This window comes from Plodia interpunctella, chromosome 3, assembly GCF_027563975.2.
Source record: "Plodia interpunctella isolate USDA-ARS_2022_Savannah chromosome 3, ilPloInte3.2, whole genome shotgun sequence".
Taxonomy (NCBI): domain Eukaryota; kingdom Metazoa; phylum Arthropoda; class Insecta; order Lepidoptera; family Pyralidae; genus Plodia; species Plodia interpunctella.
The window spans coordinates 6,526,961-6,540,838 of record NC_071296.1 but is presented as its reverse complement, the minus strand read 5'-3'; the positions used below and the strand labels follow the sequence as shown (position 1 = coordinate 6,540,838).

The window sequence follows — 13,878 nt, the reverse complement described above, 5'->3', positions numbered from 1 at the left end:
CCTATGCCCAATAAATTAGTAATGTTAGATAAAACAGATAAAATGATTATTGAGAAGAATATAAAATAATTTAAAATATATATTTGGCCTTATGAAATTTATGTCAATAAATATGAATTCCTCAATGATGATCAATCAAATAGATTCACTTTAGGGACCTTTCTTAATAATATAATATTTAATATTTTTTCTCATTTCACTCAACAAATTTTAAAATAAAACCAATTTATTTGGTTTAATAATTAATTTTAAAATTTTCATTTAAACACTAGTTTAAACATGATACTCACTTAGATCCCCGTTAGCTGTTGTAGAATCAAATGGAATTGATAAATGTCGCCCTCCTTTTCCGATGCCCAGATTTGTTTTTTCAGCACAGTCACCTACATGAAATATTTACTTAATATATGTACTTGAATGATAAATATTGTACAATAAAAGACAAAGTAGATACCAACAAATATTATGGTTTATTTCTATAATAATATAGTGATTAAAATCTTTGTTACAAATGTATAGATTTTCCTGTTGCCATTTAAAGAAATATTTCTTCATATGATATTCCACATTGGGTTATCTATATAGGAAATATAATCTGAGTAGTCCATATAGTCATGCATAGCTCCAGCCCCACGTCTTGTTTGTCTTAATGTCTCTTCTTGTTGTGCTATAAATGCCTCCTTATATTTAGATTTCCAACTTTCTGCCACAGAATTAGTTGAGTCAAAATCTCTTTTGTATAGATCATGCCATAATCTCTCATTGGATATTAGATAATTTAATCTACTACAAGTTTTGCTGACATTAATTATATCAAAAATGGACAAATGCAGAAGAATTTTAAAAAATACTTCTTCAGGAAGGCCTATTAGACTTGCACTTAAGTATCCATGATAAGTCAAGATGCAACTCTTAACAGGTGTTGTTATTTTATTTTTAAAAGTGTTTGCAAGATGTCTTAAGTCTCGAAATATCATTGGAATAGTAGATGCTTGAGGAGAAACAACATAGCGACTTACTGGTAGACACACTGAATATGTTTCTGAATTCATTGCATTAATTACTACATTAATAAGCACTGTAGATCCTAGAGGGCTCATTATTAATTTTATTTGACCAGTCTGGAATCCGAACATGACAAATTTAACTTGAACAATTCCTGAGGGATCCTTCCATTTTGATAAATGTTCCAGGTCTATAGATAAAGGTTCAATAAGTTGGGATTCTTCATTGATGGGTAAAAAACCATTTTCTATCATTAATACAAGAATTAAAATAAATAGTATATCCTTTTGTCTTGGTTCAGCTGATTGAGTATGACAAAGTATTCTTTTTAGAATTTCTTCCAATAAATAAGGCAGTTTCTCAGTAGTACTTTCTTCTATACTACAATTCATTTTTAAACGTCTGCAAACTACAGAAAGCCGTCATAAAATAATCGAACAAACTTAATCAATGCCTGCACAATAAAATGCACTTAACATTTTTGTTGTTATGGTATGGCAGCTTTGCTTTGACAGTAGACATTAGACAGACAGACGGTTAACTTGACGTTATAAGATATTGACGTTTCAAACTTTTTAGTTTTCGTGGGTTGGCAATACTAATTAGTGAACTCATCCGTAGGTAGGTACCGTAATCACAGCCGCACACATTTCCTATTCAGGAATCCGAATTCGGAATCCTAAAAATGCTCTCACGTTTAGAGCTTATGATTGGAAAGTTTCCCCGAGACTGAACGGAAAAAACCTAATGCCGTCATTGTAGACCTAGCGCTCGCCTATATTTCAGGTCGGTCACCGCTCGCACCCGGAATTTTCGTTCGGTTTCAGATTAGAATGATGCCAGCACCCAACGGTTTGTTACACTTGCTATGAAAACGAAAGGGTAAGTTAGTGTTGCCGAACTATCGATAGTTTGACTATCGATAGTGTTGCCGAACTATCGATAGTTTGACTATCGATAGTTGACCTCGGAAATCATCTATAATATCGTAATGCCTGTCCATACTATCGATACCATCGATAGCTTATTTTGGTACAATAGTATCAATATACTACAATACCATCGATAGTATTGAAACTCAATATCCAAATTACACTCAATAATATCGATAGTATCGGCTATGAGTTGTAACAACAATTGATACTATTGATAGTATTGGCTATGACTATTGTAACAACAATTGATACTATTGATAGCATTGATTGTTATTAGAATATCCAGCAGCAATAGTATTGACGAGATCGATACTATTGATAGCACACTTGATATTGAGCTTCGATACTATCAATGGTACTATGGTGTATTTACGGTAACGAAGCTATCAATATGATTCATAGTATCAACTCTATTGATACTATCAATACTATTGCTTTTACACAACTATTGATAGTCTATCGATCGGCAACACTAGGCTACAGTTTAGTTAGTAACATCCTTGTATCTGTTATTATAAAACATTTTTAAAATAGGTATGGAAAGAATATTCATTTAAAAGTTAAGCTTTATTATATTATTATAATATCAGATAAAAACTCTCTAGATTTTACATAATATATATCAAAACTGGGCATGAGAGCTTTCTTTGAATATAACTAGTAGAGTGGTTAAAATAACATGCATAAATTGTGCACTTTCTGGTTAGTCAATATTTTATAGGTTTATACTAATTCCAAGGAGAAATTTGACATCAATATACAATAACCCTTCAACCAGGAGATAATAAAGGCAATCAAACAACAATAGGATCATAATGTTAATAAAAAAAGGTTAATATTTTTTTTACATACATGTACATAAATGTTTTGTAATGTAATTCCTATACCCAAGCCACAGTGTAAGTCGATAAATAAAATAGGAATAATTTATCTATGCTTACTGAAGAACTTTGGGTCAATTTATGGTAAAGTAAAATCTTCACTAAACACATTGCACCTAATGAGATGCTGATCCTGATCCTGTATATCTAATCTTTTAACAGCAAATATCTAATATCACCTAATTCAACAGACATATCATTAATGAAGGACATTATTGTGATATATTAGGGCAAAGCTTTTAGAACATATTCATGCCAATCTTCATAGTTCATATTTGTATATTGTTTAGTTTTTAAATGTAATTTCATGTTTAGTAAGTAACTTTCAGTGTTTAGTGTTTAATTAAAAACATAAGTCCTGTCTAATTGTACTTAAGATTCTTTCACAAGGATAGCTTATAATGTAAGTTAGATATAGCTTATTCCAAAAATCCTTTTAGATAATCCCTGATGTAAGTGATTTGTAGGCCATTTGTTCAGTAATAACCCCCTCCACTGACTTCCAAGAGATTTCTGGAGGGCTTCATCTACAAATTCCTTATTACTACTCAGGAGATTTTGTTTCAATTTTCGTCTACAAATTCCTTAGGCAGAAATTATTAAAGGGACTGTTTGGAACAATCCATATATACCATACCAATGTAAATATATTAAAAATACAATACTATTACAAAAAGTTTTTCACTGACCATGCTATAAAGTAACTAAGATTTGTTGGAAAAGTGGGTCCCCATTGGCTATATACATAAACATCCTAGATGCTAACAGTTACTTCATAAAAAGAAGAGGATAAATTTTCTGAAATATACATAAGTTGACAGTGCACTAGGTTATGAATAAAATTATGAAACAGAAAAGCTAAAGAGCTTCATATAAAAATAACAACTTACACATACCAATACTCCCAGAATTGCTTTGCTTCTTGTTACTTTTCAGGGATCCATCCAAGTTATGATTACTAGAACTTTTATCGCTGTCACTAGCCATTGAAAGGTTTCCGTAATAAAACACTATTTTATATTTGAAATATTAGCATCTCCACAGAACGCATTATTACCAAACTAGTTAGTAAACTTAAAAGTCATTTTATCAACAAAACTATCAACATAATATACAAATGCAGGTTTAATTCTTCAATACATGTTTACACTTTACACCCTCAACATTTTTTTTACTTTGAGAAAAAAAATTGGTTATTCTGTTCAGAAATTGTTTTCCTGCACATAGGTGCGTTACACATCACACCACAATGAATATTTTACCATATGCCTGGCCGAGATAATTTTCTGAAGAAATTGAACGCTCATGGTCTCTCACTCACTTACGGTCACGGCACGAATTTCCATCTAATCAAATTAGGTAAATGCAAAACAAAAATTCATAGGCCATAGGATTCCTTCCTTCAACATTGAAGTTAAAATAAATTAGGTATATTTTAATTTTCGTTAACTGGTAACACTTGTTTGTCGGAGTCATTCACTCAAATCACAGAGAATTTTCGTGTGAATTTTCGTTTTGTCGTATCATAATCTTTGCTCGTTTGGTTTATTGTGGTATTATAAACCGAGGAAGAGATAGATATTGCTGTGGTGCATTTAGAAATATGAAGTGAAGACAAAAAAGGATAATTGTGTTAATAAGTATTTTATATCTGCATCAAGAATTAATTCATTCCTATAACACAGTTTTTCACAATTTTGGGGTCCAATCCAAGCACTTGCTGATGTGATATTCCTGAAATGTCATCTTATATGGCAGGTGTTTTCGATATAGATTTAGATGTTACAGATAATATTACAGTTGGAGATTCAGATGAAGACGATATAATTGAAGTCGATGAGGTATTTATGTGAAGAAATATTTATTCCGTCTTTAATTCAAATCATAACCTAAAACACAACATTGTGTGTTCTTGGTTCGAGACGATTGCCAAGGATGAATTAGTCGTATTTGTAATATACAGGGCAAACAAAATAGAACAAATCGAAATTTTAATATTTTCCAAGTAATGAAACATTAAATTGAAATGTTGTTTCTGAATGCCATCCAATCATATTTTAAATATTTACAATTTAATTACAATAATGATTATGAGATGATTTCTCCTTTTTTCATTAGTTTTACTTCATGGTAATTTGTAATTTTTATATTACTATTCTAATATTTTTATTTAGATATAGTTATGATTACTAAAAATACATATCTCTTTTTATGTTATATCTATTGTTATAGGTGGATTATGACCCAGAATTAAATGTCAACAGTATTGCTGAGTAAGTATAAAATAAGACCTATCTCTAAGCAATCTATCAAATTAAGTAACAATTATTTTATATTTTTTTCTAAGCTGATAAAAATAAGTACCTTTTATGAAATATATTTTCCTTGTTTTAGGTTGGAGGGATCTGAAACGATCCAATTATCAGAAGACACTGTAAACCCTGGACAATGTAAACGTTTAGGCCCTCAAGATTTTGAGCTGCGCAAAGTTTTAGGAAAAGGAGGATATGGCAAAGTATTTCAAGTTCGTAAAATAACTGGTACAGATGCAGGATCTCACTTTGCTATGAAAGTTCTCAAAAAAGCTTCCATTGTTCGTAATCAGAAAGATACAGCACACACAAAAGCAGAACGAAATATTTTGGAAGCTGTCAAAGTGAGTGAAAGGACTTAATTCTGTTTTCTACTTACATTGCTAAAATTGCAGAAATACATTTTTTTTTAAAAAAGGTATATTGGTGGGATGTGTAGATGGAGTATAGAGTACCTATAATTCATCTATACATATAATAAAACAATAGAAAAAATCCTGTACATTTAATATATTTACATAAAAACAAAATAGGAGATAGAGTCATAGTAACAGTAATAATTTGAAAAAACTTTTTTTCTCGGAACTACTGGATGGATTTGAATGAAACTTATTTGTTATATAGCTATTAAGCCTGGGCAACATATAGGGTATAAATGATTTTGAAAACTGGAACACCTGATGGAGAATAATGATGGTACAGCTAAACTATAGGAAATACAGAAATTACGCCTTAATAAAAGTTGTTCAATCTGATGAGCATTTTCTGTTGAGATATAATAATCGAAGATCTGGAACTCCTGATGCATACATACCCATGATGGTCCAGATAAACTATAGAAAATATAGAAATGACTCCTTAACAAAAGTTGTTCAGCTTGATGAACATTTTCTGGTGAGGTATAAAAATTTAAGATCTGGAACTCCTGATGTAGACCCATGATGGTACAGGCTACAGCTAAACTATAGGAAATATAGAAATAACGACTACAAAAGTTGTTCAGCCTGATGAGCATTTTCTGTTGAAGTAAAAAAATCGAAGATCTGGAATACCTTATGTAGACCCAAGATGGCACAGCGAGACTATAGGAAATATAGAAATTACGCCTTAACAAATGTTGTTCATCCTGATGAGCATTTCCTGTTGATGTATAAAATTCGAAGATTTGGAACACCTGACGAAGAGTCATAATGATCCAGCTAAACTATAGGAAATATATATTTACTCATACGACTGTATGAGCATCTTCTGTATAGGTATCGTTACGCTTTGTCTGTACAGTTAAATTTCTCTAATAATTTTGACTCTTTACCAAAAATTGTTCAGCCACGCAAACGAAGGTATCACAGGTAGTAAAAAAATAAAACCTAATTTAGTTAAAATATCTCACTGTATTAGGTGTTGTGGTAAGCTATTCAGTATATGTCCATAGACTGAAATAAATATATTTAATTTTTTATTTATTGCATTATTTTCAGCACCCATTCATTGTGGAATTGGTGTATGCTTTTCAAACTGGTGGTAAATTATATTTAATACTAGAATATTTAAGTGGTGGAGAATTATTTATGCACCTTGAAAGAGAAGGCATATTTCTTGAAGATACTGCGTGGTATGTGAATTATCTTTATTTTTCTTACATTAGTAATATAATTTTTTTATGTCAGTATAGTTACATCTTACATTAGTAATATAATTTTTTTATGTCAGTATAGTTACAATGATGAAGCTTGAAGATACATATGCATATAAAAGATAGGAAGATTGTTAAGATTTTAATTGTTTGAAATTTAGGCAAATATGTGGTGTGGGAATTCACAACAAGTAAGTTGCTGGCAACATCTAGATGTTGCACATGGCATTTTAGCCTATATGTTTCTCCAGCTATCCAACTATATTCACATCAAAAATCACCGATGAAATGATCCTGTTTTGACAGAAAAAAAGGAAACATCTACTTTTACATTTATAATAATTATTGTGGAAGTAGGATATTGATACTAAAATACTAAGATTGATACTAAAATAAATTAAATTACTATATAATTAATGTTGATTTTATTATTTCAGTTTTTACTTATCAGAAATAATTTTGGCATTGGAGCACTTGCACAGTTTAGGAATAATTTATCGTGATTTGAAACCAGAAAATGTTCTGCTTGATGCACAAGGTCATGTCAAACTTACCGATTTTGGTCTTTGTAAGGAACACATTCAGGAAGGAATCGTGACACACACTTTCTGTGGCACAATTGAATATATGTAAGTTGGGTTCTATTTTCGTGAAATATTCACCTTATCTACTCTATTGACTCCTACATTTTAATTATTCTCAGGGCCCCTGAAATTCTAACAAGAAGTGGTCACGGAAAAGCTGTAGATTGGTGGAGTTTGGGAGCTTTGATGTACGATATGCTTATTGGCCAAGTAAGTGGATGTTTGAAAATTGCTAAATGGCATGTCTGTGGTTCCCAATACTAAGTAATTTAATTCAACATGAAATATATAAACCAAATTTGACCAATTTCAGCCTCCATTTACGGGAGACAACCGGACAAAGACAATAGAAAAGATTTTGAAAGGTAAACTAATGCTGCCAGCCTACCTCACACAAGATGCCCGCGATTTGATAAGACGTTTAATGAAACGCTCAGAGACGCAGCGTTTAGGAGCTGCCGGCGCGGCCGCTGTTAGAGGCCATCCGTTCTTCAAACATGTCCACTGGGATGATGTGTTTGCCCGTAGACTGGAGCCACCAATTAAACCTAGACTGGTAAGTTCAGCCTTATCATTTTGGACTTTTTATGACTTCCATCGGTTTTTTATTGAGAAGTAATAAATTTCCACACTTTGACATTGTTATATTAAATTAACTTAACATTCCTATACATTATTTTCTTTTCTAATATGTTCCAATCGGAGATAGTAAATAGTGAAATTAAATAAATTCATTAAGTGGAAGAAGACCCATACGATAATTACCAAACGTTATGATATTACCCATATGATAATTACCAAATTAATTACCTGTGATCTCAGTTGTACAAATTCTTATCACTATTAATTTATTTGTTGCAGACCAGTGAAGATGATGTCTCACAGTTTGATACCAGATTTACCTTACAAACACCTATTGATTCTCCAGATGAGTCTACTCTTAGTGAAAGTGCCAATTTAATGTTCCAGGTATGAATGTCCTTTTGTTACCTCTCTGAACTGAGTGTTTTCCTGGTCTCTTCCCTATTCCTTCATCGATTCCTTTGTCTCCATTTCGCACTGTCGTCGGCATCCCTAGTTGTCAAACCATTGGCACATATATCACCTTTGACGACATCAAGCTTCTTGGGTTTACCCCTTTTGCCAGAGCCAGACGGGAGTGGCATAGAAATTTATTCCCTGACTAATTAGGCAAGACGTGGCCGAATCAGCGGAGGCGACACTCCTTGTGTTTATCTGCTAAGTCACGGATATGAAGAATGCCGCCAGTGCGCGAGTTCCTTACGCGGTCGCGCCGCGTGACACCATACATCCAACGGAGTGTTGTCTTCTCCGTGACATAGCTCCCTTTTGTGTCCCTCGAGCACTGACTTTTATTATCACTATAATAAAAGTCAGTGCTCGGATATATATATTTCGGAAAGTGTCCATGTCTTTATCTTTTCTTCATCATACAGGTCTTTCAGAAAAACTGTAAAAAAATGGGTTTAATGACTTATATTATTCAAGTACCTTTGTAATACTTTAACCTATAAATTGTTTTTATGTAAAGAATAGGAGTGAACCTTTTAAGAAAGAAATAGTAATGTAGCAATATATACAGGGTTTCACGTACGTGGCGCCGTCGGTGATGGACGAGATCCACAAGCCGCGCGTGGTGACTGCACGCTCGCCGCGCCGCCCGCGCCCGCACCACCTGGGCGCCTTCGCCGTGCCGCACTCCTCCGCGCACCAGCACCCGCACCCGCACTCGCAGGAGGACCTCATGGATGTACAAGGTCTGCCTATATAGTTACTACTGTACTGTGTTTAGAATAATTATAAGTTTACTGGCTCGGTCATGTGCTTTCAAATGGTAGAGCGATTAGCAATAAATTGTTATTATACATTCATTTTTAAGCGATCAGCTATTCATTTATATTGTTATATGAATTGACCTGACAATATTTTTTGATTGAAAAAATGTGATCAGGTTTATTGAACTTGTATTTTATAAGTGATGATGCTACAGAATATGAAATGGATGATAAATGAAAATTAAATAACAGAGTCTGGTTGTAGATAGGATAAGTAAGAGAATAGTAAAATGGTTGATGTAAAGTGGTTACATATAATAAAAAAATATGTTGTCATAACATTCAAAAAACTTGTGTGACTGTAATGGCTATATATATTTGCACACGCCAGAGATAAATCATGTTATTACACAACATTGCTCCTGACTAAGAAACTAAACTATTTAACTATCATTTGAAACCAATGATCTGCCACTCGCCTCGAAGAGAAATATGCTCTGTGTTCTAATAATATACAAAATAAATTTCCCGCCACCTTCAATCATCACTAAGTAATGTATATTGGGAATAGAGCTATTATTGGAACAATAACAGTTTACCATGTACATCATTTATGGAATAGCTGCACACTAACAAATCATTATTATCAATTTATTAATTTATATTTAACGTACGTATTCTATTCCATCTAAACAATGTCCTTGATACCTGATACTGTATTCTCCACATTTTGAAAAATATGCTTATTTTCGTAACTACAGCTATTTTCGGAGATAAAGTTATGTCAATATGTGCCAACCTATATTGAATGATTATTGTTTAAATAGTATGTATATTAATATCAAGTAAAATATTGATATTAATATAAATACTACTTACATGATATTATATACATAATACTTTTGTTATAAATGTTATTTATAACAAAAGTGTTATTTATTGGTATATTCTAACAATTTAGCAGAGTTTTTAAAGACATGCACATTTTGCGAAGTGGACAACCAAATAAATAAAAGCAACATACAGCACAATAACATAAGTGTCTATTACAAAAGATGTTTCAAGTATTGTTGTAAATATCAAGGTGATAATGAAGCTTCTTATACAGCATTATTTTCCTGTTCAGGTACACAAGTATGTATCAATCAATCATGTGTTTCAATTGCGTCTTTACTCTTACTACCACTTACTCTGCCTGCCAGCTGCGTTCTATGCTGCATCTGTTTGAGTAATTTCCACTCTCATTGTCTTCCATCAGTTGGAAGTATATAGCTAGACCATTATTTCTGTTTTATTCAAAGCCACCCAGAGATGGCACCGTTACGATGTCAAAAAGTGCGCTCTTTGTGGTTTACGTTTCTTTAGTACTTGACTTCTGTATGCAATAAAGATAAAAAAGAACTTATTGGAAATCTTGCAGCTGCTGTCTGTCACGTCACGTAAAAAATACAACAAATAAAAGGACAATGCTTTGGCAATGGCGAGGTCCTCAGAAATTAAAGCTACAAAATAATTAGCCAAGAACTTAGAACATATTATTTCTTGATTTGGAAACTACAATGTACTTAAATTCGATACTCTGTATAGTTGGTGTGCAGTTGCTCTGTTTATAATAAATTGTTAACATAATACATTAGTTTTTGAAAACGTGAAACTTAGAAATTATTAATATTGTATAACCCAGATGATAAGTCGCATTGTTGTGCAATCGGTGGGCTCTTTTTTTCTTCTGTGTATTCGATACTTTATAAAACATATGGCAACCAACGAGATTAATAACGCGCCTCATGATTACACATTAGAAAAATGTATTGTGTTGTTGGAGGTTGTGTAGGTAATGTCCTTTCAATTATGATATCTATTATAGAATTATTACGATGTTTTATGTCGATTTACTTCCTATGTTAATTATTAATTACAATAGTTTCTCAATAAAACGCGGGTTTGTTTATTGCAAACATTACCGCGTTATTATGAAGTATAGAAAAATACAATAAATACATACCATGTAATGCACTCAGGGGTTAGATTTATATTAGGTAATAAAAAATATATTATGAGACATTGAATATATATTTAATATTAAATCTTTAAATTATTAATTTTAACTTATTTTATCCGACATTATTATATAAAAAACACCAGAAAATGCCTTACAACAAAAAGGCTATTTTAAAGCCTCCCGCGTAAATTGAGAAACTAATGTCCAATGTCCAACCCGTATGTGCAAAGCCCGTCCCGCCCTGTTTCTATGAGATGGGGCCATTTAACTTCATCAGATTTGAGTAAATTCAGGGAGAAAGTTAAACCGGCTACATGTTTCTAGCTTACTTTAGTCATGGACATAATAATGATTTTCAACATCGAAAATTGTATTGAACATTTTAGGTATGATTTGTTTTAGTAATCCTTCTACAAAATGTATAATTAATTTTGGGGCCTATAAAAATACTTATTTATTTAAAATGTTGATATATGCCCATAATTTAATAATGTCGGTGAAATGATGGTAATATTTTATACTACATATTATTGCGTATTGTACATTTTATACAAGTTACCGTTTAGTCTAATGTTTGGTAGGATTAAATCATAATGTTCTAACCCCAACTGTAAGAAAAAATAATAATTTACAATACCTTGTTACCGTGCTTCATGAATTGAATTAAAAGGTCATTTTTTATTTTGTAAATCAGGCTTTTATTTCATACCCCATAGATAAAAGTATCTAGCAGAATAAATATGTTCCTATTTCCCATTTTAAAGGTTTATCTACACTAATATTTATGTACATATACAACTTTGTGTAGTAATGTTCTCCAAAAATTTGTTTACCAGTAATTATGGAGCTACATTATTCGGTAACAATAGAGTATTTATTAAATTTTTCAATGAGTGAAGCTTTCATTGACATAAAAAAATACACTTAGCCTCGTGTGGTCAGGTTGCATGGTCAAATCAAATAAACAAAAATGTCTTGTATGAAATTTGTTTACCGATGTGTCATCTCAAGAGCTTTTATTTGTGATTTGCTCGTTCTTTGGAACTGCCAGGGATCGCACTGTCATTAACAGTTATATATTGTTTTTAAACAATAAGAATTATAGTGGAACATATGTAACTAGACTCCGTCATACTCAGACATACATTAAAATTTTGTATTTGTTTAAGTAGCTACATATGCACACACACTAAAAATAAGGGCTCATTTTTGGGGGTTGAAGAATATTCAACTCAGCCTGACTCACATTTGACAGAGGTGAGTAACTGCAATTTCTATCACACACAAAGTGTATGTCTTGATACTCACTGAGTATGCATCATACTGCAGGCAATCTGTTAAAATCACTCCAACCCTATGGAATAACATTGATCAAAGTATGGATACATTGATTACCAGTAAAAACATGTAGTTTTAATGAAATGTAATAAATGAACAACTTAAGTACAACAGGAAAGTATAAATATTATAAAAACAAATATGAATTATAGTATTTTAAGATAAAGGGCTTGTTATAAAGATATTAGTCAAAATTACAGATTTAACCTGAAATTGAAATATATCAATAAAAAAGTATGATTTTTAGACAACTATTAACATCTCCATACAGGTATCACATGTAAGATAAATGTGAAGTTCATCCAGTTCAGAAACCACATTGAAATTACCATATTTTTCACATAATGAGGAATGTTTTTCAAGTAAATCAAAAATATGGTGTTTGATTTCTTTACATGACATCTGTGTTTTTATAGAAAAATTACACTTTGAACAAGATAAGAAATTATTTTGTAATTGGCAGTTGATTTTCTGGCAAATGGGACAAATTAAATTATTCTCTTCTGCAGATAAATCTATATTATCATTATGTGATTTGTCATACTCATCCAGGAGCCTGTAAATAAAGCACATTAATGTTTAGTGATAACTAATGACAATTATGTTTGTTTCCATTTCAAAATCTAATCTTACTTTATCTACTTACCATTCCAACTCTTCTTGTACAAGTTCGTTCTTTATTTCATTTAGTATTTGTATTTCCTCATCATCAGTAGTTTCTTCATTGGTAAAACTGAACATACTTTTGTAAATATCACATAAGGTATCTCGGAGGTCTGTTTGTGCCTCTGTACCTCGTATTCGATTTAATAATAATTCACGACAGTTCTTCACTTTATTTTTGTAATTCTGAAATGAAAACTGTATAATCTAAACATTTTTTTTCTCTATTTGAATACAATTTTATTACGGATAAATAATGTTTTCAAGATTCTTCATTTTCACTCACACCTACAGGGAAATTATCTGACGCCGAGTAAGATAACCTGTAACTATAGGGTAAGCATATGATAATTCCAGTATACTGGAAGCTTACCTTCCTCATTTTTTCTTTAATTTCAATAGGAGAATGTTTCGACTTAGATTTCAAATCCTTAAAATTGGGCGATGCGTTTCGAGTCGTCGGAGAACTCATAATAAATAACCCACAGCAGAGATTGGACTTGAACAGTAAGTGAGGATACTCAAGGGTTAATAATACTATTAAGTCGGTACTAAAATTAGTTGATTTACATAGGTACTAATAAATTATTAACAAAAAATTGTAATTTTGAGAATTTAGATGTTTCTGGCGCTCGCTCTGACAGTTGACAAAATGACTTTGACGTCTAAATTTTTCACCAAATTATAATCCTGTTCACGATACGGCATGTTGTATACTCGCGCCCTACA

At 31.8% G+C, this 13,878-nt stretch overlaps 4 protein-coding genes across 11 annotated transcripts in view; 1 reads left to right on the top strand and 3 right to left on the bottom strand.

Moving 5' to 3' along the window:
• Positions 1–4,131, bottom strand: part of LOC128683579 (uncharacterized protein) — a 46,126-nt gene extending 41,995 nt beyond the window's left edge. For 2 of the 8 annotated variants that reach the window (XM_053769339.2, XM_053769340.2), the window contains exons 1-2: positions 3,712–4,131; positions 291–383 (exon numbers count right to left, since the gene is read on the bottom strand). In XM_053769339.2, coding sequence (XP_053625314.1) covers positions 291–383; positions 3,712–3,808 — 190 coding nt within the window. In that variant the 5' untranslated portion in view covers positions 3,809–4,131. Of the gene's footprint in view, positions 1–290; positions 384–1,019; positions 1,043–3,711 lie in introns of those variants that run through there. The other 6 variants (XM_053769341.2, XM_053769342.2, XM_053769343.2 and 3 more) reach the window with 5 other exon arrangements.
• Positions 291–1,915, bottom strand: LOC128683581 (uncharacterized). Its single transcript, XM_053769353.2, has one exon. It carries the CDS (start codon positions 1,395–1,397, stop codon positions 552–554), a length of 846 nt encoding a protein of 281 aa, XP_053625328.1. The 5' UTR covers positions 1,398–1,915; the 3' UTR covers positions 291–551.
• A 156-nt stretch (positions 4,132–4,287) lies between the features above and the next one.
• Positions 4,288–9,570, top strand: S6k (Ribosomal protein S6 kinase). The gene is made up of 9 exons (XM_053769352.1): positions 4,288–4,662; positions 5,054–5,094; positions 5,216–5,477; positions 6,612–6,745; positions 7,204–7,395; positions 7,470–7,560; positions 7,664–7,906; positions 8,212–8,319; positions 8,954–9,570. Exons 1-9 carry the CDS (start codon positions 4,561–4,563, stop codon positions 9,140–9,142), a joined length of 1,362 nt encoding a protein of 453 aa, XP_053625327.1. The 5' UTR covers positions 4,288–4,560; the 3' UTR covers positions 9,143–9,570.
• A 2,252-nt stretch (positions 9,571–11,822) lies between these two features.
• LOC128683582 (RPA-interacting protein-like) lies at positions 11,823–13,803 on the bottom strand. Its single transcript, XM_053769356.1, has 3 exons — positions 13,523–13,803; positions 13,133–13,335; positions 11,823–13,042 (listed from the first exon to the last, which is right to left on the bottom strand). The coding sequence occupies exons 1-3, from the start codon at positions 13,619–13,621 to the stop codon at positions 12,730–12,732; spliced, it is 615 nt and encodes a 204-aa protein (XP_053625331.1). The 5' UTR covers positions 13,622–13,803; the 3' UTR covers positions 11,823–12,729.
• Between the last annotated feature and the right edge of the window lie 75 nt (positions 13,804–13,878).

What these genes read in the sequence shown, in the direction of transcription:
- LOC128683581 (XM_053769353.2), bottom strand. Translation starts at nt 1,397, where the DNA reads ATGAATTGTAGTATAGAAGAAAGTACTACTGAGAAACTGCCTTATTTA.
- S6k (XM_053769352.1), top strand. Translation starts at nt 4,561, where the DNA reads ATGTCATCTTATATGGCAGGTGTTTTCGATATAGATTTAGATGTTACA. An exon ending in TTTCTTGAAGATACTGCGTG is followed by an intron (nt 6,746 to 7,203) that starts GTATGTGAATTA and finishes TTATTATTTCAG; the next exon opens with TTTTTACTTATCAGAAATAA. An exon ending in GTGCCAATTTAATGTTCCAG is followed by an intron (nt 8,320 to 8,953) that starts GTATGAATGTCC and finishes CAATATATACAG; the next exon opens with GGTTTCACGTACGTGGCGCC.
- LOC128683582 (XM_053769356.1), bottom strand. Translation starts at nt 13,621, where the DNA reads ATGAGTTCTCCGACGACTCGAAACGCATCGCCCAATTTTAAGGATTTG. An exon ending in TTAAAGAAAAAATGAGGAAG is followed by an intron (nt 13,336 to 13,522) that starts GTAAGCTTCCAG and finishes TTTTCATTTCAG; the next exon opens with AATTACAAAAATAAAGTGAA. An exon ending in GTACAAGAAGAGTTGGAATG is followed by an intron (nt 13,043 to 13,132) that starts GTAAGTAGATAA and finishes CTTTATTTACAG; the next exon opens with GCTCCTGGATGAGTATGACA.